This window comes from Gadus macrocephalus, chromosome 7 (assembly GCF_031168955.1).
Source record: "Gadus macrocephalus chromosome 7, ASM3116895v1".
In the NCBI taxonomy this organism is placed as follows: domain Eukaryota; kingdom Metazoa; phylum Chordata; class Actinopteri; order Gadiformes; family Gadidae; genus Gadus; species Gadus macrocephalus.
Window position 1 is genome coordinate 5,058,253 of NC_082388.1, and position 23,759 is coordinate 5,082,011.

A 23,759-nucleotide genomic window follows, 5' to 3' on the forward strand; every position below is an offset into this window, starting at 1 on the left:
TACCGGGAGGTTGCGCTGCCGCGGCTCATGAGCTTGGCCGTGTGTGTGTCCAGAAGGCACACGTGTGGGGAGAGACAACAGAGCCCGTCCAGGGGTGCTTTTTAGTAAGAACACTCACTTTTTTAAATCCAAGGGGGATTTCTTTCTGTTCACTCTTTTTGGGTTTGAACGTTGCCGGGGGAAGTGTTGAACCGATCATTCGCCGAGATGGGTCGAGGAGTAAGTTGTGTTTTCTTTCTTCTTCTTTCTTTCTTGACTTAAATCAACGTTTGCTTGTGGATGCTGGGAACAAAACCTTGCGTTAATTGACCGTGGTTAACGAGATGTAACTTTATTGTTCAAACAAGTGTTTTTGTGAACCAGCTGTGGCCGATAACGTGTGTGTGTGTGTGTGTGTGTGTGTGTGTGTGTGTGTGTGTGTGTGTGTGTGTGTGTGTGTGTGTGTGTGTGTGTGTGTGTGTGTGTGTGTGTGTGTGTGTGTGTGTGTGTGTGTGTGTGTGTGTGTGTGTGTGTGTCTTCTGGGGTCTAACCTAAAAAAAAAAGCAACAACTCTACAAGTTGCCAAGCATCTCGATGTTTGCATTTTTTAAAAAGTCAAACGATGTTTAATTAACCTAATCGATTAACCAGCCTCAAATTTATTTATTTGTAGTTTCATTTCATATCCGTTAGAGTAGCTTAATGGTATAAACTGTCATACTATGTAATCATTAAAGATACGGTGGTTACATCCTAGGACTATATATTTTCTCTCTAAATGTGCATTTCCGTTACTAATCGTTAGCGTGCACGAAAATAACGGATATAGTGAGCTGTAATTATTTAAACCGGTAACTAACAAATTTGCTGATCTAAATTAAACTTCAGCCTGGACACAAAGGAGCATTAATAATGTTTAATATTAACGGATAAGCGGTCAAAAATCGATCTATAACAATCGACGGGGAGAAATCAAGATGGGAAGATAACAACAGACGGGTGGCCACGCCCAGCTGCGCCGTGGTATAATATCAATAAACCAAAGCCGCGCGGCCGTCCAGGTCCGGACTGATGATAGGGGGGCGGGGCTGAGGGTGAATGTATCTCGGTGCAATTCCCGGCCTAGCACCGTTATCCGGTGTAACTGCGTAGTTAACCACAGTGTTTTCTCCCTCACTTCCTCCACCCTCTCTATCTCTGTCTCTCTGTCTCTCTGTCTCTCTGTCTCTCTGTCTCTCTGTCTCTCTGTCTCCCCCTCTCCCTGTATCTATCCCCTGTCTCTGTCTTTCTCATTGTCTCCAGCTCTCTCTCAATCACCTCTCACCCATCTCTCCATCTCCTCTTTCTTTCTTTCTTTCTTTCTTTCTTTCTTTCTTTCTTTCTTTCTTTCTTTCTTTCTTTCTTTCTTTCTTTCTTTCTTTCTTTCTTTCTTTCTTTCTTTCTTTCTTTCTTTCTTTCTTTCTTTCTTTCTTTCTTTCTTTCTTTCTTTCTTTCCATCCCTCTCTCTACAACAGAGACTACAGCTGAATCCATCCACTATAGTTTTCTGTGGTACAATACAAATAAATCAAATCATCAGATCTGATGTAATGTCATGTAAAGGGGTTTTAAATAAAGCTTTCTCACGGTATGTGTCTGTGAATGTTTCAAAAATAACAAAAAATAGACCAGCAGACTATCTGTCATTGCGTATCAGCAGCTGCTTTTGATCGCGTCTCGCGTTAAATCTGCGGTTCGAGTGACGTTTCAAGTCCCTTGCTGGGAAAACTTGTCAGAGGTCGAGATCCCAACTTCCAACCTTCCAACTCATCTCTCTCATTCCAACTTTCCAACTCGCACTTGTTGTGCACTCGCACAACAAGTGCGAGTGCATGCATTTGGAATACATCTCTTCTCCTCCTCAGATCTCTTATATCTTCCTCCTTCTCCTCCTCCTCCTCCTCTTCCTCTTCCTTTTCTGCGCTCACAAAGTCTTGTCAGCTCTCCTCCTCACTGTGAAAACTGCACCCTCTCCCCTCCATTCCTCTCTCTCCCCCTCCCTCCCATCTCTCCCCTCTCTGCATTTCTCTCCCCCCATCTCTCCCTCATCTTTCTCTCACCTTCTCTCCCCTCTCTCCTCATTCCCTCTCACTCCCTCCTCTACCTCCCTCCCTCTCTCTCTCTCTCTACACCCTTCCTCTCCATCTCCCCCTTCTATCGATTGGCTTGATAAATTCTCTCTCTCTCTCTCTCTCTCTCTCTCTCTCTCTCTCTCTCTCTCTCTCTCTCTCTCTCTCTCTCTCGTGGGTTTTTCTCTCTGCATCTCTTTTACACACACAACACATCCTCCCATTCCTCTCGGGGATAGTCTCTCCTCCCTCCCCCGTCTCACTCTCTCCCTCAATTCCTTCTCCCTTTGTCTGGCTCCTACTCTCCATCTTTGACTCTCTGTTGTGTCGTTTCTCTCGCTCTTCCTCTCTTTCTGTCACCACATCGCTCCTCTCTCTCCCTTCCTCCCTCTCCTCCTCCCCCCTTTCCTTCTCTCTCTTTCCAGTTTTTGCAGGAACGAGCGTTTCACTCGTTCTCTTTTCATCGCTTTTCTTTTCGATTTCTTATCGTTCCATCGCACATTTACTCCCTCTCACTCTTTCTCACTTGCATTCTTTCTCTCCATCTCACTCCTTCCCTTATTTTTTTTATCAAAATTGTCGTTGATTAGGTGTGAAAAACGATTTCAGTTTTTTGTGACAACATAGCATTTTTCATCTATCGTCTTGTGTATCGTTTACATAATCCACTATAATAGTCTGCTTTAACTCCGCTTTGAGGACATCAGAATGCATCACATTCACATTCAGAGAGTTTAGCAAAGGCTTTTATCCGAAGCGACTTATAATAAGTCCATTTGTCAGAAGGTGTCTCTCTGTCCGTCTGTCTCACTCTCTCTTTATCTCCGTCTCTCCGTCTCTCTGTGTCTGTGTGTCAGAATGAGAATGTAAATTATGGCTGATTTCAGCAGCTTCACCTGGCCCCGATTCTGATTGGCCTCTAGGGCTGGTGAGGCTGCACACCTGTTGCTCGTTCACCAATCAGAGGTCAGCAGTCTCCTTCTTTCTTGCATTTTACATTCAGGGCGTTTATCAGACGCTTTTATCCAAGGAGACTTGCAATAAGTACATTTGTCAGAAGGAAGAGAACCAACAATATATCTCTGTCAATATACAGACGTGTGTCTGTCCATGTGTGTGCCCTCCACTGCGACGGGACAGGAAGTGGTCAACTGGTAAAACAAAAGCACTGACATCCATTGGGGGGGGGGACGACAAACTCACTTTTTTCTCTATTCTAACAGTTGAATGGCAATTGGGAAGGGGTGAGAAGAGAGAGTCGGGGGGGGGGGGGGGGGTGTATTGTGTGGGAGAGGGAAAGAAAGAGACCCTCTAAATCATGACTATGCTCATTCAAAACACTCGAGGTGTGTGTGTATGTTCAGATCCAAGAAAGACTTTTCGTGGGAATTTGTGCGTTTGAAAGTGCGTGTGTTACGCATGTGGGAGAGGGAGGAAGAGAGGGAGGGAGGGGGGGAGTTTAAGATATGCAAGCACTTGACCAATCACTCTTCTGATCTTTTATGAGGGGGCCAGCGAGAGGCCTGCTTTTTTTTCTTTCTTTCTTTCTTTCTTTCTTTCTTTCTTTCTTTCTTTCTTTCTTTCTTTCTTTCTTTCTTTCTTTCTTTTTCTCTCTTCTTCCTCCCCAATTGAGAATTCCTCTTCCTGCTCTTTCTTTTTTTCACGGCCTATTGGCCAGGTCGCAAGGAGCCATGGCAACACACGGAGGAGATGCCGTGGGTTTTTCGTCGGGGGGGGTTCCAATACACCTGCCCTCCCTCCCTTTACTCTCTTCCCCTTCTCCCCCCTCCCTCCCACTTCTTCCCTCCCGCTTGCAGACTCTAGTTTCCACGGGGTGTCCGATTTGTTTTATCGAGGGCCGACGCCTGATTGGCTGAGAGAAGCTGCAGTCAGAGGAAAGTGAGAAACATGGGAACGATTTTTCCCTTCCGATATTACGTCATAAACCCGATGTCTCGATCGCATTAACCGACTCATATTAAATAAACACCCTTTGTTGAATACAAACTGAGCTCAGAATGGACGCCTTCGACTAACAAACAAGTTTTCGTTGTTTCAATGTTCGTTCTAGTGATCGGTCGACGAAATTGAGTTTTCGGAAGTAAAGTTTTGACTGTCGTGTCGTTAGCAGAAAACTCGTCGACTGAGACTCGGGAGTCAGGTTGAATGAAGTCTCTCTACTGAAGAGGAATATTATTTTTTCCGAACTTTATTTTTAAAAGTTTGATTGGTCAGTCTCGTTACCTCCCCCTACCTAAGTTTATTACCAATCGGAAGCATACCGTTAATGACAAGTAGTTCACGATTAAAAATAACTACCAACCTACACTGGATTAGGTGGTTTTCGGACATCCAGCCATAAGTCGGTCGGTGTGGGTGGGTGTTGGGTGTGTGTCCCCAACACCAGCACACACCCAACACCAGCACACACCGTGTCAGTGATATCTGTAGATAGGGCCGGGGAATTGGAGTGCGTAGGCAGTGCGTCTTCCCAGCTATGGGTTCTCTGGTTCCGCTTCTTCTTGGAGACCTCACAAGTGTTGTATTGGTGTGTGTGTGTGTGTGTGTGTGTGTGTGTGTGTGTGTGTGTGTGTGTGTGTGTGTGTGTGTGTGTGTGTGTGTGTGTGTGTGTGTGTGTGTGTGTGTGTGTGTGTGTGTGTGTGTGTGTGTGTGTGTGTGTGTGTGTGTCCAACACCAGCACACCCCGTGTCAGTGAGTAACTCTGCAATGTAAATCTCCTGGCCCCAAACAGTCCTCTGCTTTGTTTTCTCTCTTTTATTCTCTCCATTTATTCTTTCAGCTTCTCCCGCCATCCCCTGGCTCTTCCTCTATCCCCCTTTTCATTCACATCCCTATTCACCCCCCTTTTTCATTTTCATCCATTCATTCTTTTTTTCGCCCCAACCTGGCAACCTAGGTTGGCACGTTGGACTGGTGCCAACCTGGCAACCCCAGGGTTCTCAAAGGCCGCCACATCGTCCCAGTGCCAACATGAGACGTTGAATCAATTGTAAAACATTGTGGCGCCGCAATAGAACTTCCTGTGGTGGCACTGGTCCGAAACCGGTCCGTAACTGGTCCGAAACCAGTGGCACCCAGTGTCGCCCATTGTGTTAAACAAGGAATACCAAAGACCTTAAATTGGAATCATACACTTACGTTGTCCATTGCAACCCGTCCGTTCGGGCGATAAAATTAACCGGGTGAACTTTTCAAATGTAATTCGGAAATTTTATCGGTAACTTTGCTCTGGCACTTGGACTTGGACTGTGCCAGAGACTTGGACTGACGCCTTGTTTCCACATGCGTACATTCTTGTATGCGATCCGACCGAAAGTCCATTCATTCCTATGTGATTCTCCGTAATGTCAGTTTTTCCTCCGAGACTCCTCCCCTCCGTAAAATTTCTGTCCGGTATGTCCGTAATATACGTTCAAAAAATTTAACTTTCGCTGTCGTTTTACGGAGATACCGTATGAAAGTTTTTATGTTTTTCACAAAACATGTAAGTACCTGGCAGGCCAAACTCCTCGCCGATCTCTTTCCAAGCCTGGTTGGTTTTGTTTTTATCTCTGTATATGTCGATCCTCATGTTCCAAAGTACCAGTCTCCTAAAAACGGCCATTTTCATACATTCCCCCGTCTTTTTTGCTGTCCCTAAATAAATTCATGTCCGTACGTAAAACACTAGCGACCCCTTCCGTAAATTTTGCGGAAGCACGGATACGAAAAACGTATGTGGAAACGAGGCGTAAGACTTTTTTTCTATTGTAGTTTCTTTTGGAAAATAATAAAATAAAATAAACAAAAACGATTAACCATTTTGAAAGTTTGAAGAAAGTTCAACGAAAGATAATCTCTGATTGGTTGAAATCTCAGGAAGCATGTTTGCAGGAAAGCATGCAGGAAACATGTTTGAGCATGCCGTCTGTTTGGACCGTCGCCCCCGACAACACATTCCTGGAGTGCGATTAGCCGTTAAACGACGTGTGACTTGATTATTCGTCCGCTTAATGGAAACTTTTAAATTTGGTAAAGTGTGATGAGTTTCCTAAAGCTAAGGGGTGTGTGTGTGTGTGTGTGTGTGTGTGTGTGTGTGTGTGTGTGTGTGTGTGTGTGTGTGTGTGTGTGTGTGTTAAATCATGAAGCGTCCATATGGGTCGGAATTATTCAGAAAGATTTAGGTTCTGAAGGTTTATCTGACGATTCATCACCTTCCTGAACTTTCACCTGAGACAAATTTTATCTGAGTTTACTTCCTCTACATACAAGTGTGCGTTGATTTCCGTATATCTATAAATATTATATCTAACATTTTATACCCTTGCTTATCATACGGTTACAAACCGATGTTTATCAATACCTACTACAAATAAAAACGTTGTCGCTAACCGTTTTTTTCCCTCTATTATTGTCTGTGCGTTCTTTCTCCACTTCCTGTCGGGCGTCCATCTTGGCAGGAAGGAAGAGAGCAGTATGAGCTGGCTGCCACCTCGGAGCAGTGCAGCAAGAAGAAGGCCAAGGGCAAGAAGAAGGAGAAGGATATGGACGAGCTCAAGAAGGAAGTGGACATGGTGAGTCATTTCCTCTTCCTGTACGGCTTGACCAATCCCTGGAGTGGGAATCTTGTCGATCCGTAAGATGTGTATTTAGTATGTAAGTTAAGTTTATTTAAAGAGCAAATTTAAAACACAGCTCGCACTGCCCAAAGTGCTTTAGAATGTGCATCAAATAAATACACATTCAAATCAGTGATTTATACTAAGATGACATCAAGAGACGAACACTGAATCACAGACATAACTGGGTAGGACAATTATGACAAAGGGAAGGCTGTGTCATAATTGAAAAACCCTCTTACGAACCAATCTGTTTTGTGACTTGAATCTGTGAAACGGATGAAAGAAAACGCAACGAAACAGCAAAGCTGCAAAACAAAATGGCTAACTCTTATATTTCTTGGGGGTTCTGCTTAACGCCAAACGATTTGGGGAAACAATCGAATTGTGATTACTTCTGTATTTTTCACCAAACAAGCAATATATCATTTTATAATATGACCAACACAACATTGGAAGCAGTCAGCATATATACTGCACTTTACTTTAGGCCAGGCCGATCTGTTGAGATTAGTTGATATTATAAGATCTTCATTTAACTATTGAATTGTAAAGTAAATACGAATCTTACAGATCTATGGTTAGTAACGGTAACAAATTGTGTTCTATTACAGCGCAATGTCGATATGAATTTTATTCATCGTTCAGTTTACAATTTCAATCGCAAATGTATCCTGAACACATCTTGGCGCGGTTTAATCAGAAGGCGGTCAAAGCCAACATAACACGAAAGTGCATAAAGTGCAAGTGTTAATATTAAATTGAATTGCATATTGCCTTATTGCAATATAACTTGTGGATAAAGTGCTATGTGCTTACTGCTAAAGTGCTATGTGCTAAAGTTCTGGGAAGTGAAGCTAATGTCCGCTGCCCTTACCCTTTGGCAAACCGCGAGGCAACTTTGCCGGTCGCTCCTCGGTTTCAGCCCTCGTCGGTCTAATTCCGGTTGGTTCTCTGGACCTCAATGTACTCCGACTTTTGAGATGCTCTCTCTCCTTTACACGGTGACGGATCGTATGGACGGTAAAAGGTCAAAGCCCGGGTTTCTGTCGCTCCTTGTTAGCCACGACTCGCTAGTGCTCACCGCTAATGCTAACCCTTCCTCTTTCTGTTGCCAGGACGACCATAAACTGACCCTGGACGAGCTAAACCGCAAATATGGAACAGACCTCAGCCGGGTAAGCATGCGTGTGTGTGTGCGTGCGTGCGCGAGTGTGTGCGAGTGTGTGTGAGTGTGTGTGTGTGCTTCCCTGAGTATTTTTCTCCCATTTTTCCGTACAAATTGTTCTCGCAGATTTTCTTTTAGAATTTTTCCAGCAGTTTTTTTTTCATCCAAATATTTTCTCTATTTTGGTCGGGACAGAGAATTTGGCGTTTTGAACTGGGTGCCATGTTGTCTCCTTCCCTTGTTTGCGGTCTCAATCCCAGTTCTATCGCTGGCTCTTGCTGTTCTCAAGACAGCATATGCGCGAGTGCGAAATGGAGGCTGTGAACAGAAAACACCAACAGCCACCTCCACCCCCATCGTCGCCATCTCCCCCCCCTCATTTCGCCTCCCTTCCGGATGGTTTCACTCTCCATGCAAATACACTCTTGGACATGCCAGGCAGATCAAGGGGAATGGTTAATGAAGGCCGAGAGAGGGAGGGAGAGAGAGGGAGAGAGAGAGAGAGAGAGAGAGAGAGAGAGAGAGAGAGAGAGAGAGAGAGAGAGAGAGAGAGAGAGAGAGAGAGAGAGAGAGAGAGAGAGAGAGAGAGAGAGAGAGAGAGAGAGAGAGAGAGAGAGAGAGAGAGAGAGAGGATTCATTAATAATTAGCTAGCTTGAGAACCCCCCCACCCACTGCCCTGTTTTCAGACGCTTCTAGTCCCGTCTCCCCCTCTTTTTGCTATCCCTTGCCCCCCACACACGCGCACACGCACACACACACACACACTCCCTGCTGGTTTTATTAGCGATACGAGTGCTTTGAACCCTTCGGGATATTTCAGGAAGGCGCTCATTAGTTTTGTCGGACCCCCAGAACACACAGCACTCTCACAGTCTCGGTAATTTAGAAGGATAGACGTTTGCCGCCATTTTTTTTATTATCCCGCGCTTTTCCTCTCCCTTGTTGTATGAGCTCATTTGTGAATGAAACAAGTTCCAAAAGTGGACATGAAAGTAGGGTAGATAACTAGAGCGAGAGAACGAAGTTTGAACAAGTTTGAAACGCGCCCGACCAGTCGACCCGGCTGTAGAGCGGGTCGACTGGTAACCGGAAGGTTGCTAGTTGGATCCCGGCTCCCCCAGTTTGGAGGTGTCCCTGAGCGAGATGCCTCACCCTGAATGCTCCTGACCAGCTGGCTGTAGCTTTGAGAGGTCGATTCCGCTGGTGTATGTGTGTATGAAGGTGTGTGTGAGTGTGTGTATGTATGGGCAAATGTGTGTATGAATTTGAGTATGAATTGGTGAATGTGTAAAGATGGTTAAAAGTGTGTATGACTGGGTTAATGTGTGTATGAATGAACGCATGAATGGGTGAATGTGGGTATCAATGGATGAATATTAGGGATGGGCACGAGTAGTAAATTCCAAACTCGAGTGATCGAAGGAATTCCTCGAGGATCAATCGAGTACTCGTTTAATCGAATCTATTTTTAGAATGCAACGCATCTGCAGCAGGAATAGGCCTGATGACGAACGGCAATATTACCAACCAAACATGTAATGCTTATTCTCCATCAATACAGTCAGAGTTATGAGAGTATTCATTATTTATTTTTGCAAACGTTCAAAACACATTTTCCTTACAGAAATAAATATGCGTCTCACGATTTAATCACGTTGAACCAAGGCCTGTAACAGTTTAAAAAAATAAAAAAACGAAACAAGTAGCCTAACCATTGAAAATAATTTAAAGCTGCAAATAAAACGGCAGCAAATGGACTATGGAAATACTCAGCGTTGTGATCTTCACTACACGGCCGTGATTACAGCTGCGTCTTGCGGCGGTGAAAATAGCCGACACACTTGGTCTGCTTTCCCGAACTCACCGTTGTGTTTCAGGAGCATATGTTGCCACATAGTACTTGTAGTACTCTGGTAGCTCGATTTCGCTTGGCATATTTTACATTTCACCTTATGATCTCCTATTTCTTTAAAGTATTTAAATTCTTTGCTGCGCTTTGCTTTAACCGCCATCTCTTAACTTTTTGAATTCTGGCGTGTCTGCACACGGCACGGCACGCGCCACACAGAAATGGATACATTTAATTTGCTTTGTGCCCACGGCATGCGTTAGTGGCCCGCACAGAAAATTGATACATTTGCTTCAGAAAACTTTGTTTGTGTGTGTATATGCAAACTCGAGTTCGCCTGTCCACCAACCGAGTTCATTTGTAACGAGGAGTACTCGAGTAATCGATTCCTCACGCCCATCCCTAATGAATATGTATATGAATGTTTGAATGGGTGAATGTTGGGCAGTATTGAAAAGCTCTTTGAGTTAGCACTGAGCGGTATAAATACAGTCCATTTTTCTCTGGGTTTGGTGTCTCCAGGGTCTGACCAGTGCCAAGGCGGCGGAGCATCTGGCCCGGGACGGCCCCAACGCCCTCACTCCCCCCCCCACCACCCCGGAGTGGGTAAAGTTCTGCAAGCAGGTGAGACGGGACACTTTACCCGTTTCTGGTCTTAATGGGGACTTTGATGTGCACCTTAATATGGGATTTAAGGTGCGATGTACATGTGTATAAGGGGATTTGGATGTGCACCTGATTTAAGGGAACTGGGATGTGCACCTGACTTAAAGGGAAATCCATATTGTAAGTCAACACAAATGATCGGGTGAATATAAAACGTTCTAAACATTTTCATAATCTGACGCAAATCATTGAAGTTGATCCTTTTTTTATTTGCACATTTGACCGAAAGGGTGTCGTCTTCAGGCCGGAATTATCCAAACGCACGGTTTGAACCAAACTCTTGTGTCCCCCCCCCCCCCCCCCATTCCCGTCTTCCAGATGTTTGGAGGGTTCTCCATGCTGCTGTGGACCGGTGCTGTTCTGTGTTTCCTGGCGTACGGAATACAGGCCGTCATGGAGGACGAACCGGCCAACGACAACGTGAGTGAAACGCCAAACCCGTCGTCAAGTAAATTTTATTTATATAGCATGTGTAAATACAAAAGGAGTTGACCCAAAGCGCTTCACATGGCAAAATGAAGAGCAGGTTAAACACAGTTATCAAAATAAAAGCAGTAAGGTTTCATACAGACATAAAAAAATAGCAGCAATGTGGAATGGAGCGGGGTAGTTAGGGTTGTTAAAAGCAAGAGAGAAAAGGTAGGTTTTTAAATTACACTTGAAAATGCCAAGGGTGGTAGAGGACTTAATATGGGGTGGAAGGAGATTCCATAGATAAGGACCAGCAACAGAGTTTGTGGTTTTGAAAAGTTCGAAGAAAAGTTGCATGATTTTTGTATTCATGGCTCTCACGTTTAAATTTGACATTCAGGGTGTTAAGCGGATGGTATTATCCTAAGCGACTTACAATAATTATATTTGTTAGAAGAAAGAGAAGCAACAATTTATCTCTGTCGGTACGGTATTGGATGTTCATAGAACCAAGTGCCAAGCATAAAATATCAACAGGTTAACCCATTCCCCGTATACAACAAAGATAGTTTGGATAAGACTATTTTTAAGCGCCAGGATGTACAACACAACGAAATTCTTGGGACAAATATTGGAGTATACTCCAAATGGCATTTATACAGCAATTTTCTAGCCAGTGGCCACTCAAAGTGCTTTATAATATTGCCTAACATTCACCCAATCATACACACATTCACACACCGACGGTGGAGTCGACCACGCTAGGCGATAGCCAGCTCATCAGGAGCAGTCAGGGTGTGGTGCCTCCTGAGGAGCGAGGAGGGGCCGGGGAATCGAACTAGCAACCTTCCAGTTAACAGCCATCGTGTGTTACCAGATATATGTTAAACATTTCTATTTGCTCCTCCCTCAGCTGTACCTGGGCGTGGTGCTCTCAGCTGTGGTCATCATCACCGGCTGCTTCTCCTACTACCAGGAGGCCAAGAGCTCCAAGATCATGGACTCCTTCAAGAACCTGGTGCCTCAGGTGAGGCCTTTAGGAACAACCTGATCTACCTTGGACCGGAGGGAGAGGAGGGATGGAGGGGTAGAGGAAGAGAAAGGGAGAGATTCACCTTGAGACTAGGGAGAGAGAGAGAGAGATTGTTCTTGAGAATAGGGAGGTTAAGGGGAGGGAGGGAGGGAGAGAGATTCCTTGAGACTGCAGACTGGGGAGGAAAGGGAGATTCCTAGGGGAGAGGGAGGGAGGAAGGGAGGGAGGGAGGGAGAAAGAGTGAGAGACCTTGAGACCTTGATCTGTAACCTAACTGCCGTCCCTCCACAGCAAGCCCTGGTGGTCCGTGACGGAGAGAAGAGCTGTATCAACGCGGAGGAGGTGGTGGTGGGCGACCTGGTGGAGGTGAAGGGTGGAGACAGGATCCCTGCTGACCTGCGAATCATCTCCGCCCACGGGTGCAAGGTGAGGGGAGAGCCGGCAGTGAAAGGTTTTTGTGTCGTTTTTGGTTTTGTTGTCGCTTTGACCGTGGTCTGGTCAAGACTAGAATAGATGCTTCATTGTTGGCAATGAAGCATCTATGCTAGTCGAACATACCGTTTCATTCTGAAAATGTTTCCATCTGTTGTTTTGGCGGGGAAATGGACTGAAATTGGTCAGAAAAATGAAATTGGTCATTTAGAGGGGTTACTGCTGAAACCAATGACCACTGCTGGCGTAGCAGCATATCTTCCTTTGTAGCTTGCTAGCTAGCCAACAGAAACATGACGGTTGATGTTTGCTCTCTAGCATATCTTTTTGAAATACTTAGATTATCTATTCTGTTTGTCAGGAAGTTGACTTGTTGCGCTGCCCTGTATTACGTATGGTCCCAAACTATTCTGAAAACACTTCACCTAATTACGCTCTGAATGAGCATATTCATCATGCCACTGACACCTGTGCTAGGCATGGTGATTTGGCTGTCCTTTCCGGTTGAAGATTTTTTTAATGGGGACATTTTATGAAAACAACACTTTTCCTGGGATTTGGGGTGTTGTTTTGGGTCTCTGGTGCTCCACACGCATACATGATTTTTTGAGTGAGATATGCATTTCTGAAAATACCCTGCCTACAGTTACCAAACGAGCGAGTCGGTTTCGGCGCCCCGTCCAATGTAGGAAGGGGGCACAGTTGAATATGACCTCCCACTTCCCCACTCCCCTCCAATCAGAGCAAAGCTAAGATTTTGTGGACCAGCGGACGAGCAAACGGCTAATCGCACCAGAACTGGGGGCGTGTCATGGGAGCTTTAAAGGCGTATTGTGTACGTGCACGTTAGCATGCTGATGAGCTGATCGACTGGATGTTGTGACTCAGGTGGACAACTCATCTCTGACCGGAGAGTCTGAGCCACAGTCCCGTACTCCGGACTTCTCCAACGACAACCCCCTGGAGACCAGGAACATTGCTTTCTTCTCAACCAACTGTGTTGAAGGTAGGAGGAGGGAAGCCACCACCACCGGTTAAAGAACCCCCAAAAACGCAATGAACTGGGGCAAAATGGCCGACAAGGGTTGCTAATGCTAAGCTGCCTTAAGGAAAATCCCGAAATGAAAGTCAAACAAGAAATGAAAGAAAACTGTAATGAATATTAATTAGCTTTTTATCATTAGTTTAATCAGTTACACTTCGGAGTATAATGTGGGAACGTAATTTATTATTTTCCTGGTTAGCGTAGAAGGTTAGCTCTGGTTCAAGAAAGTTTTTTTTACTGTAATGTTTGTAAACATTACAGTAAAAACACTTTCTTGAACCAGAGCTAACCTTGTATGTTGTATGTTATGAAAATAGTACAAAAGAAAGAATCTCTTTCTCTTTTTCTATTTCTTTCCTTCTCTTTTTCTTTCTTTTCTTTCTCTCTTCTTTCTTTTCTATCTTTCTCTTTCAACATGTATACGAGTGAATTGACGATAGCTAAAAATAAATAAATAAAGCTTTTCACAATAAAAGCCAAACATGTCCGCGCAACCAAAGGAAAGACTAAACAAACACAAAATGTTGTTTGTTTAGTCTAGCAACTAGAACTAGCAAATAGAACTAGCAACCATCGGGTTACCAGTCAACCGGCTCTACTGTACATCCTGATGCTTAAAACTCGGACACCTGGTAACGCAGTCCCGACTTCTTCATACTGTCGCTCTAGTCTTTTACCCTACTCTCATACCCCCAGGTACGGCGCGCGGTGTGGTGATCAGTACGGGCGACCGCACGGTCATGGGCCGCATCGCCACACTGGCCTCTGGCTTGGAGGTCGGGCGCACTCCCATCTCCATCGAGATCGAGCACTTCATCCACATCATCACAGGCGTGGCCGTGTTCCTGGGCATGTCCTTCTTCATTCTCTCCCTCATCCTCGGGTATTCCTGGCTGGAGGCCGTCATCTTCCTCATCGGCATCATCGTGGCCAACGTTCCTGAGGGACTGCTGGCTACCGTCACCGTGAGTTCAGAGATAGGTTTTACCCTAAACCACCACTAGGTGGTGTACGTCAGGGATGGTCAACTGGCATATCCGATTAGTTGAAGAACGCGTTCATGTGGCCCTCTGATGGTAATGATGAAAAATTGTGCCCCTCTTTATTATGAAAGTTGCCCATCAATGGTGTATGTGGTGCTTTGCTGCCTCCAGGGTCCACAATTCAATTTAAAGAGGTTGACTTTTAAACCAGAGTGGAGAGGCTTTGCTAATGTTAACATTATCAATAATAATACATTTAATTTGAAGGTGCCTTTCTCTGCACGCAAGGAAACCGTCCAAAGATGCACAAAAGTCATTATGACGTTATGCATAAAATAGGGGAAAGTTAGCGACGTTAGAAAATATCGGAACATTTGCAACGTTAGAAAATATCATAAAATTACTGGTGTTTGAAAACATGAACGTTAGCTTCGTTGGAAAAAAGTGGAACATTAGTGGAGTTAGAAAATAGCAGAACATTAGTAGCGATAGAACTTGCCCAATTTTGACATGACTACTGACGTGAGGGTTTGTCATCGCTAGGTATGCCTGACTCTGACCGCCAAGCGCATGGCCAAGAAGAACTGCCTGGTGAAGAACCTTGAGGCTGTGGAGACCCTGGGCTCCACCTCCACCATCTGCTCCGACAAGACCGGCACCCTGACCCAGAACCGGATGACCGTGGCCCACATGTGGTTCGACAACCAGATCCACGAGGCGGACACCACCGAGAACCAGAGCGGCACCTCCTTCGACAAGAGCAGTGCCTCCTGGGGTGCGTTGGCGAGGATCGCCGGGCTGTGCAACCGCGCGGTGTTCCTGGCGGAGCAGTCCAATGTGGCCATCCTCAAGGTAGAGTCATTAGGGTTTTAACGTGGGTTTGAATTCCTTGCGTCAACAGACGACGAGTCGGCACGCCTGATACAACCTTGCTACGACCAATATTAGTTAGCTAGCTGGCTAGGAGTAGCTAGGGCATTGAATCTGCAACCCAAAGGCACCGTGTTGAATCCAATCATCTGTCTAGTTAACTGGTTAACATCTGTCGAGTTAACTGACCAACGTCTGTCTAGTTAGCTGGCTAGCATCTTTCTAGTTAGCTGGCTAGCGTCTGTCTAGTTAGCTGGGTAGCGTCTGTCTAGTTAGCTGGATAGCGTCAGTCTAGTTAGCTGGCTAGCGTCTGTCTAGTTAGCTGGCTAGCGTCTGTCTAGTTAGCTGGCTAGCGTCTGTCTAGTTAGCTGGCTAGCGTCTGTCTAGTTAGCTGGCTAGCGTCTGTCTAGTTAGCTGGCTAGCGTCTGTCTAGTTAGCTGGCTAGCGTCTGTCTAGTTAGCTGGCTAGCGTCTGTCTAGTTAGCTGGCTAGTGTCTGTCTAGTTAGCTGGCTAGCGTCTTTCTATTAAGCTGGCTAGCGTCAGTCTAGTTAGCTGTCTAGTATCTGTTAGCTGGCTAACGTCTGTTAGCTAGCCCCTACCGGCACCTAACGACACGCATCCAATTCCACTGCAAGGCGCTTTCCCACCACTGCGGTGGCTTGACGCTGAATGTAATTCCGATCTCTTGTAATTCCGATCTCTCGTCCGCCCTCAGAGAGACGTGGCCGGAGATGCCTCGGAGTCGGCCCTGCTGAAGTGTATCGAACTGTGCTGCGGATCGGTCAACGAGATGAGGGACAAGAACCTTAAGATCGCCGAGATACCCTTCAACTCCACCAATAAGTACCAGGTAACGTAGCCACCAGGAGGCGCCATGGTGGGGACAAAGGGTTGCTTTCAATTTCAATTTTATTTGAAAGGGACCCTGTGCCAATAAAACATAAATGTTACCATTTGATGCGTCCCACTAGAGATAGCAAAGTTACAAACATCACTCAACAACATGTGACAAATGGCAATGTATCGCATGTGAAATATCCCTCAGAGGCCTATGCATAATTTTTGCCAGGGCTGCGTGATTATGGAAAACATCGTAATCAAGATTATTTTGGTCAATATTCAAATCACGATTTCTTCAAACGATTATCTTTGAGATTGAAAACATGTTTATTCTGCATTTCGCGCCAAAAAAACATGTAAGGAAAAAGATGAAATGAGCAATAATTAATAATAAAAGAAAATGTTGAAACAAGTGGACTAATACAATTCAGAATTCCGATATCTGATCTTTCCGTCGGCCCGGCTTTTCTCTAACCCCCGTAGCTCTCCATCCATCACAACGACACGCCGGGCGAGACCAGCCACCTGCTGGTGATGAAGGGCGCCCCAGAGAGGATCCTGGACCGCTGCTCCACCATCCTGATCCAGGGGAAGGAGGCTCCCCTCGACGAGGAGATGAAGGAGTCCTTTCAGAACGCCTACCTGGAACTGGGAGGACTGGGAGAGAGAGTGCTGGGTAATACTCAAGACTCACCTGTCAGAGTTCACTTAGACTCTGCATAGCCACCCCTTCCCACTCCTTCTACTTATGGTATGGTTGTACGTCCTGGCACTTAATGTACTCACTTATTGTATGTCGTACTTATTTATAGTACTTGGTTGTGTAGCGTCTTATCCTAGCTATCTGTGTTGTATACAGGGAATGGGTTACCCTAGTGATTGTTATTGCTTGGCACTTGGTTCTATGAACATCCTTACTGTACCGACAGAGATATATTGTTGTTTCTTTCTTCTGACAAATATACTTATTGGACACAATAACTGAGCCTTTAGTCTGACACGAGACCTCTCGGCTCCTTCCTCCTCCTCGTATCTCCAGGCTTCTGCCACTACAACCTCCCAGACGAGCAGTTTCCAAAGGACTTCGCCTTCGACACTGAGGAGGTGAACTTCCCCACGGACAACCTCTGCTTTGTGGGCATCATGTCCATGATCGACCCCCCTCGGGCCGCTGTCCCAGACGCCGTGGGCAAGTGCAGGAGCGCCGGCATCAAGGTAAGACCCCATGAGTTTGTCGGATTTAGTCACTGACTTAAGCCGTTTTTGATTGCGACGTACGTTCAAAAGACCTTTATCCAAGTTTTTTTTACAAATCGATTTGAAAGAAAAACGGACACAATTCGAAAAAATCACTGGTGTCCGACATTACATCTCGATAACGGAATTGTAGACTGACCTTTGCGTTCTACTTCCTCAGGTCATCATGGTGACCGGAGATCACCCAATCACAGCCAAGGCCATCGCCAAGGGTGTCGGCATCATCTCTGAGGGCAACGAGACCGTGGAGGACATCGCCGCTCGCCTGAACATCCCAGTCAATGAAGTGAACCCAAGGTGAGGAATGGAATACAGAACCATACCTTTGGGTGGACCTCAGGGCTACGTTCTCGGTCTCCTTCAGGTTAAGTTTTTGCTATTTCGATCCCCGGCTCCTACTCGTAGCTGAGTGTCAAGGTGTCCCTGAGCAAGGCACCTCACCCTGACTGCTCCCTTATGGAAGGTTGCTAGTTCGATCCCCGTCACCTCCTCCCAGCTCAGTGTTGAGGTATCCCTGATACATTTGAGTGTCGAGGCGTCACATCTGTCCCGTTTTTAACGTCTCTCGCCCCCCACCAAACCTCCAGGGACGCCAAGGCCTGTGTGGTCCACGGCGGAGACCTCAAGGACCTTAGCCCGGAGCAGCTAGACGACATCCTCCGGTACCACACAGAGATCGTGTTTGCCCGGACCTCACCCCAGCAGAAGCTCATCATCGTGGAGGGCTGCCAGAGACAGGTATGCACACACTCATTAGAGACAGGTACACACATGCACGCACGCACACGCCAGAGAAAGGTAAACTCCCCCAAGTATTGGACCACCAAGCTCTTTCGGTATCTGTCGTTCTCCCTCCCCCACTTTCGAATGAATTCCCCTATTCTCCCTCCCCCATGCAGGGAGCCATCGTCGCGGTAACGGGAGACGGAGTCAATGACTCCCCGGCCTTGAAGAAGGCCGATATCGGAGTTGCCATGGGGATTGCCGGCTCGGACGTCTCCAAGCAGGCGGCCGACATGATCCTCCTGGACGACAACTTTGCCTCCATCGTCACCGGGGTGGAAGAGGGTGAGTCCGGCCGTCTGATAATTCGGGGAAGCGCTGTCTTTTTATTGGACGAGGTTGTTGAACGACGTCCTAAATCTTTTGTCCGTTCGTTCAGGTCGTCTAATTTTCGACAATCTCAAGAAGTCCATCGCCTACACCCTGACCAGCAACATCCCCGAGATCACGCCCTTCCTCCTCTTCATTATCGCCAACATCCCCCTGCCCCTGGGCACGGTCACCATCCTCTGCATTGACCTGGGAACAGACATGGTGAGAAACTGAGTTATCTTACGCACTTATTGTATGTCGTACTTAGTTATAGTACTTGGTTGTGTAGCGTATTATCCTAACTATCTTTGAGGTATACGGTGAATGGGTTAACCTAGTGATTGTTAGTGCTTGGCACTTGGTTCTATAAACATCCTTACTGTACTACAGTGATATATTGTTGTTTCTCTTTCTACTAACGAGTGTACTCATTGTAAGTCGCTTTGGGGAAAAGCTTCTCATAAATGTGAATGCAAATCTTCGGTCAGACACGGTTACGATAACGCAGTTGACGCTAGACTAGAAAGATAGATTGATAACAACTTTATTAATCCCCCAGAGAGGGAATTTCCTTTGTTCCAACAGCCCAGCAGTAGTGGAAAACACAGGATAAGATGATTACAATAAAAATACAAAGTACTAGGGGTGTGACGAGATCTTGTGCCACGAGATCTCGCGAGATTAAACTTGACGATATTACCCGTCGCGTTAAAAATCTGTCTCGCGAGATTTGTGAGCTATCCAAACTTCTATTTCTGCCCTGTGGGGGCAGTAATGCGCCTTTGCTACGTCTAGACTGCCAGAACCTAAAGAAGGAGAAGGCGTTGTCCGGCCCCGACGCGCAGCGGAGGGCCGGCGACCCCCTTCACAGTGGTATAATGAGCACATGCCACAGACTGAAGTGATCTATTGCTTTTATACAACGGTTACTGTTATGGCGAAACGAAAGTCATAGACACACTACATTTAAAAAGAAACAAAGAAAGTCAAAGTAGCCGTTTTGTTAAAGAATACAAAAAAGTAGTCCCTCCTGGCTGCCGCTATGCATCGACGGTCGCTATGCAACACACTTTAGCGTCCCTCCGAGAGAAGGCTCCGATAGAGCGGTTCGCCGGCAATTTATCCTATGGAGCAGTTCACTCGCCGTGTGCCTAAGCTTTCGTTAGTCTCTCCATCGCCTTGCTCACTCCCAGAGTAACAACATTTACACCCTCTCCATCATCCAACACATGTTTTACTTTGTAACTGTTTCTACTTCCAGGCGCGGAGTGATATGCAAACTTTCACAAAATGATCGGGCGTCATAGCAGTTATGTATATGCTCATTATACAACAGTTGGGAACCAATCAGATCGCTGGATTTAGGTCCCGTTGTATAAAGTGCATTATATAGGGTGCTCGCCATTTTGTAGTGGTGTTCGAATTCTCAGTGGTTAATTTCATGCACTATATAGTGTACTTAAAATACCCAAAATTTTAATGTACATACGATGTTCCCTACATGTTACTCCCGTATACCACAATGCAATGCGGTCATGTTTTTCCGGAGGAGAAGAAGAAGCTGAATAAGCGCGAAAACGAATACATTCAATGATGGAGTCTCCGGCTTTCGTTTAGAAATGTCAACAATTTATTTGGGATTTAACATAGAATATTTAACATTCAAAATTAATCTAAAAAAAACTTGAACAAGGAAATGTAACATTCAACAACAATACAACCTCCAGCTTTCCTCGTGAGTGCCCGGTTTGTTTACATGATGTGGTTGCATCTGTCTACGTCACACAAATACCCGGCGCATTTACCGACGCAAATGACGTTTAGAAATGTTCAGCGTAGTGTCCGAATTCTCGTTTGTTCGTTCCCTAAATAGTGCACTATATCATGAACACTATATAGGGAATAGTGAGTGAGTGTATAGGGAACGATTTCGAACACAGCTAAAGACAGCCAGAATGACGTCGGAAAATACCCCCGCCACTTTTAAATCATTTGTTTCGCAGCATTTTTGGTACATTGATTTGGTTTTGCACATAATATTGTTTGCACTTGAAAAAAAGAGAATTATTTAATTAAATTTATTTTACTTTAACTTTTATAAATTTTAGTTTTAGTTTCAATTTCATGCATGTAAAGAGTTTTAATGAAGCATTTCAAAATGCACGTGCAACTCGGTTAAATAAAAGTCTGTTGGTCCAGTCATATATTTGTCATCGTAGTTTTCTTAAAATCTCGTCTCGTCTCGTTCTCGTGAACCCAATATCGTGTCTCGTCTCGTCTCATGAGCTGAGTGTATCGTCACACCCCTACAAAGTACTGATGAAATAAAGTAGATACTAAAGTAAACGGTAAAGTAAAGACAAACAGATCAAACAACTGACTGATCAAGGTTTCTGTGATTTCCTTCCACTCAGCCATTCCTCAATGAAGAGAAGTTTTGTTTTTCCGGCGTAAGCTACTTTTATGTTTCCGATTAATTTTTCCTTTTTCATTGCCCCTTCAGGTTCCAGCCATCTCCCTGGCCTACGAGGCGGCAGAGAGTGACATCATGAAGAGACAGCCCCGAAACCCCAAGACGGACAAACTGGTAAACGAGAGGCTCATCAGCATCGCCTACGGGCAGATAGGTAAACACTTTACTACACCTTGGAATTCTGGTATCCCCCCCCCCAAAAAATCTGATTTTTATATATTTTATTGCCTAAGGACAAATCTGTAAATGCTTCCTTCGGTTTACCGGTCTTTAGTCAATAGCTAACTGCTATGCTAACTGCTATGTTGCTAAAATATGCTGACTACACCTTTGTGGATGTGGTTGTGTATTTGTGGATGGGGTTGTGTATTTGTGTGAGTATGTGGATCGGTGTCAATTAGCATTCATGCGGTTCATTTTAAATAGAGAGGCTGCACCAAATAAAGGCTGAATACCAAATAAAGGGTGGAGGTCATCATACATGATATCCGACTGCCCCGTTCAAATGCGATTGTTTTCTGGGTCAATATTTCGGAGTAGGGTTTATAGGTTTGGTACATTAGTAAGTTATTATGTCCTTTAACATGTCTGTTAGCATGTCGTGATATATACTGATATATACTGAATAAAGGGTAGAGGTTCTAGAATATGATATTCGATGTGCTTGTCGATCGATGCGTTTTGTTCTCTAACCCTAATAATAATAATAATAATAATAATAACAATAGATTGGTTTTTTACAACGCTTTTCTAAGTACTCAAATACGCTTTACAAAAAGGAATACATAGACAGTACAGACACTCAAACAAAAGGCAAACAACACCACAACAATAGACGACACATTAAGAGAGACAGAGATGTCAGATGTTCTAGGTAGTCTTGAAGAGATGGGTTTTAAGTTGACTTTTGAATGAAAGAGTGTTTAAAGGTTGACTATATTAGTAAGTTAGTATGTTGGTTCGCATACGTACGGTTCATCACGGCCGTCGTGGGTTGTTGGTTCTAAACCCCCTTCCCCCTGTGCCCTCCAGGTATGATCCAAGCCCTGGCCGGGTTCTTCACCTACTTTGTGATCCTGGCCGAGAATGGCTTCCTGCCGTCCACGCTGCTGGGGATCCGGGTCTCCTGGGACAACCGCTACTGCAACGACCTGGAGGACAGCTATGGACAGCAATGGGTACGAACTAGAACCATAACTAGTACTATAACTAGTTCAATATCCACTAGGACAACCGCTACTGCAACGACCTGGTGGACAGCTACGGCCAGCAATGGGTACAAACTAGAACTAGAACTAGTACTATAACTAGTTCAATATACACTAGGACTACCGCTACTGCAACGACCTGGTGGACAGCTATGGCCAGCAATGGGTACTAACTAGAACTAGTACTGTATACACCTGGGGGACAGCTACGGGCAGAAATGGGTTAGTACGGCTAGGCTAACCGCAATGCTAGGCTCATGATAGGTCAAAAACGGCTACGGACAGCAATGGGTCAGTACGGCTGATTTCAGTGCTAATGTCAATGCTAAAGCTAACGCTAATGTAAACTCTAAAGGCCCATTCACACCCTACGGTAAATACGGATAGGAACCCTTTCGTCCAGTTCCGGAGTTTGTTTCATCCGTCAGTGGGTCAGCAATGGGTACTGTTTCTCCGGGTGCTCCGGGAGAAACGGCGATACCAACGGAATCGAGGCGGCAGGCAGCATTAAAGATTGGCCTCGATGGCATCGCAAGGAATATCCATGTTATGATAATGCTAATTAGCATGAGCTATTATTAGCTTCAATGCTGTCAATGGTAAAGCTTTGAATAAAGCTTTGCTAAATCCATCGCAATCCTACCTTCTTTGTCGTTGCTATTACGCTACTATTCCGATCTCCGCTTCTCTCTCCAGACGTACGAGCAGAGAAAGATTGTAGAGTTTACCTGCCACACGGCCTTCTTCGCCAGCATCGTTGTGGTTCAGTGGGCTGATCTCATCGTCTGCAAGACCAGGAGGAACTCCGTCTTCCAGCAGGGCATGAAGTGAGTATGTGGGAGGGTTTTTGGGATCGCTGTCGGAATTGTCTTTTGATAGCTTTTAGGCTTTTTAATGAGATCTTAACGGCTTTAGTTTTGTAGATGCGGTTTTAATTTTACTTACCCCTTGTGGTTCTGCATTTCCGATATATCCGGAAAATATAATGTATAATATCAAAATATCATTTGCTTTCAAAATATATTTTTTATCGTTTTGAGGTTTTTTGAGGGGTCTGAGATTTTAAATGACTTGAAATTTGTAGCTGCCGTTTTTCTTTTTTACAAATTCGGAAAAGTCTCGGTAAATCCGGCGGGTGCCTTTTTGGTTTCTCACTGAGCTGCCTCCTCCTCCTACAGGAACAAGATCCTGATCTTCGGACTGTTCGAGGAGACTGCCCTGGCCGCCTTCCTGTCCTACTGCCCGGGGATGGACGTAGCACTCAGGATGTACCCCCTCAAGTGAGACTCCCTCGCTCATTCCTTCATTCACTCACTCATTTTGTGACTGAGACTCACTCACTCATTCACTCACTATGACTGACGGTTTCACTCACTCACTATATGACTGATAGTTTCCCTCACATCGGATAACTCACTCACTCGATGACTGACACTCACTCACTCTATGACTGACACTCACTCTGTGACTGACACTTACTCACTCACTCACTCAGGGGCGGAGTGGGGCACTAATAGCCACCGGGAGAATCCTCCCCGGTCCGGCCCCACCCCCCTGCAACACCGTTTATTTATATATTTTTTCAGTAATAAAAAAAAAAAAGTAAAAATGAATGATATAATTATAATTAAGAAATTAAAAATGGGTAAAATAGGTCACAGTTCTGCTCTGTGCGGAAGAGAATTGTCGCTCCGAGAATTGCCGCACTTCCTTACAAGACCA

At 45.3% G+C, this 23,759-nt stretch overlaps 1 protein-coding gene across 1 annotated transcript; it reads left to right on the plus strand.

The window, feature by feature from the left end:
* LOC132460641 (sodium/potassium-transporting ATPase subunit alpha-1-like) lies at positions 1-23,369 on the plus strand. The gene is made up of 21 exons (XM_060055434.1): positions 1-219; positions 6,548-6,661; positions 7,825-7,884; positions 10,247-10,348; positions 10,709-10,810; positions 11,715-11,828; positions 12,126-12,260; positions 13,155-13,272; positions 14,008-14,276; positions 14,838-15,146; positions 15,880-16,014; positions 16,488-16,680; positions 17,044-17,219; positions 17,422-17,558; positions 17,849-17,999; positions 18,161-18,329; positions 18,424-18,578; positions 20,860-20,983; positions 21,862-22,007; positions 22,734-22,864; positions 23,216-23,369. The coding sequence occupies exons 1-21, from the start codon at positions 208-210 to the stop codon at positions 23,319-23,321; spliced, it is 2,958 nt and encodes a 985-aa protein (XP_059911417.1). The 5' UTR covers positions 1-207; the 3' UTR covers positions 23,322-23,369.
* The last annotated feature ends 390 nt before the right edge of the window (positions 23,370-23,759 follow it).

What these genes read in the sequence shown, in the direction of transcription:
- LOC132460641 (XM_060055434.1), top strand. An exon ending in GACTGCTGGCTACCGTCACC is followed by an intron (nt 14,277 to 14,837) that starts GTGAGTTCAGAG and finishes TGTCATCGCTAG; the next exon opens with GTATGCCTGACTCTGACCGC. An exon ending in CATCGCCTACGGGCAGATAG is followed by an intron (nt 20,984 to 21,861) that starts GTAAACACTTTA and finishes TGTGCCCTCCAG; the next exon opens with GTATGATCCAAGCCCTGGCC.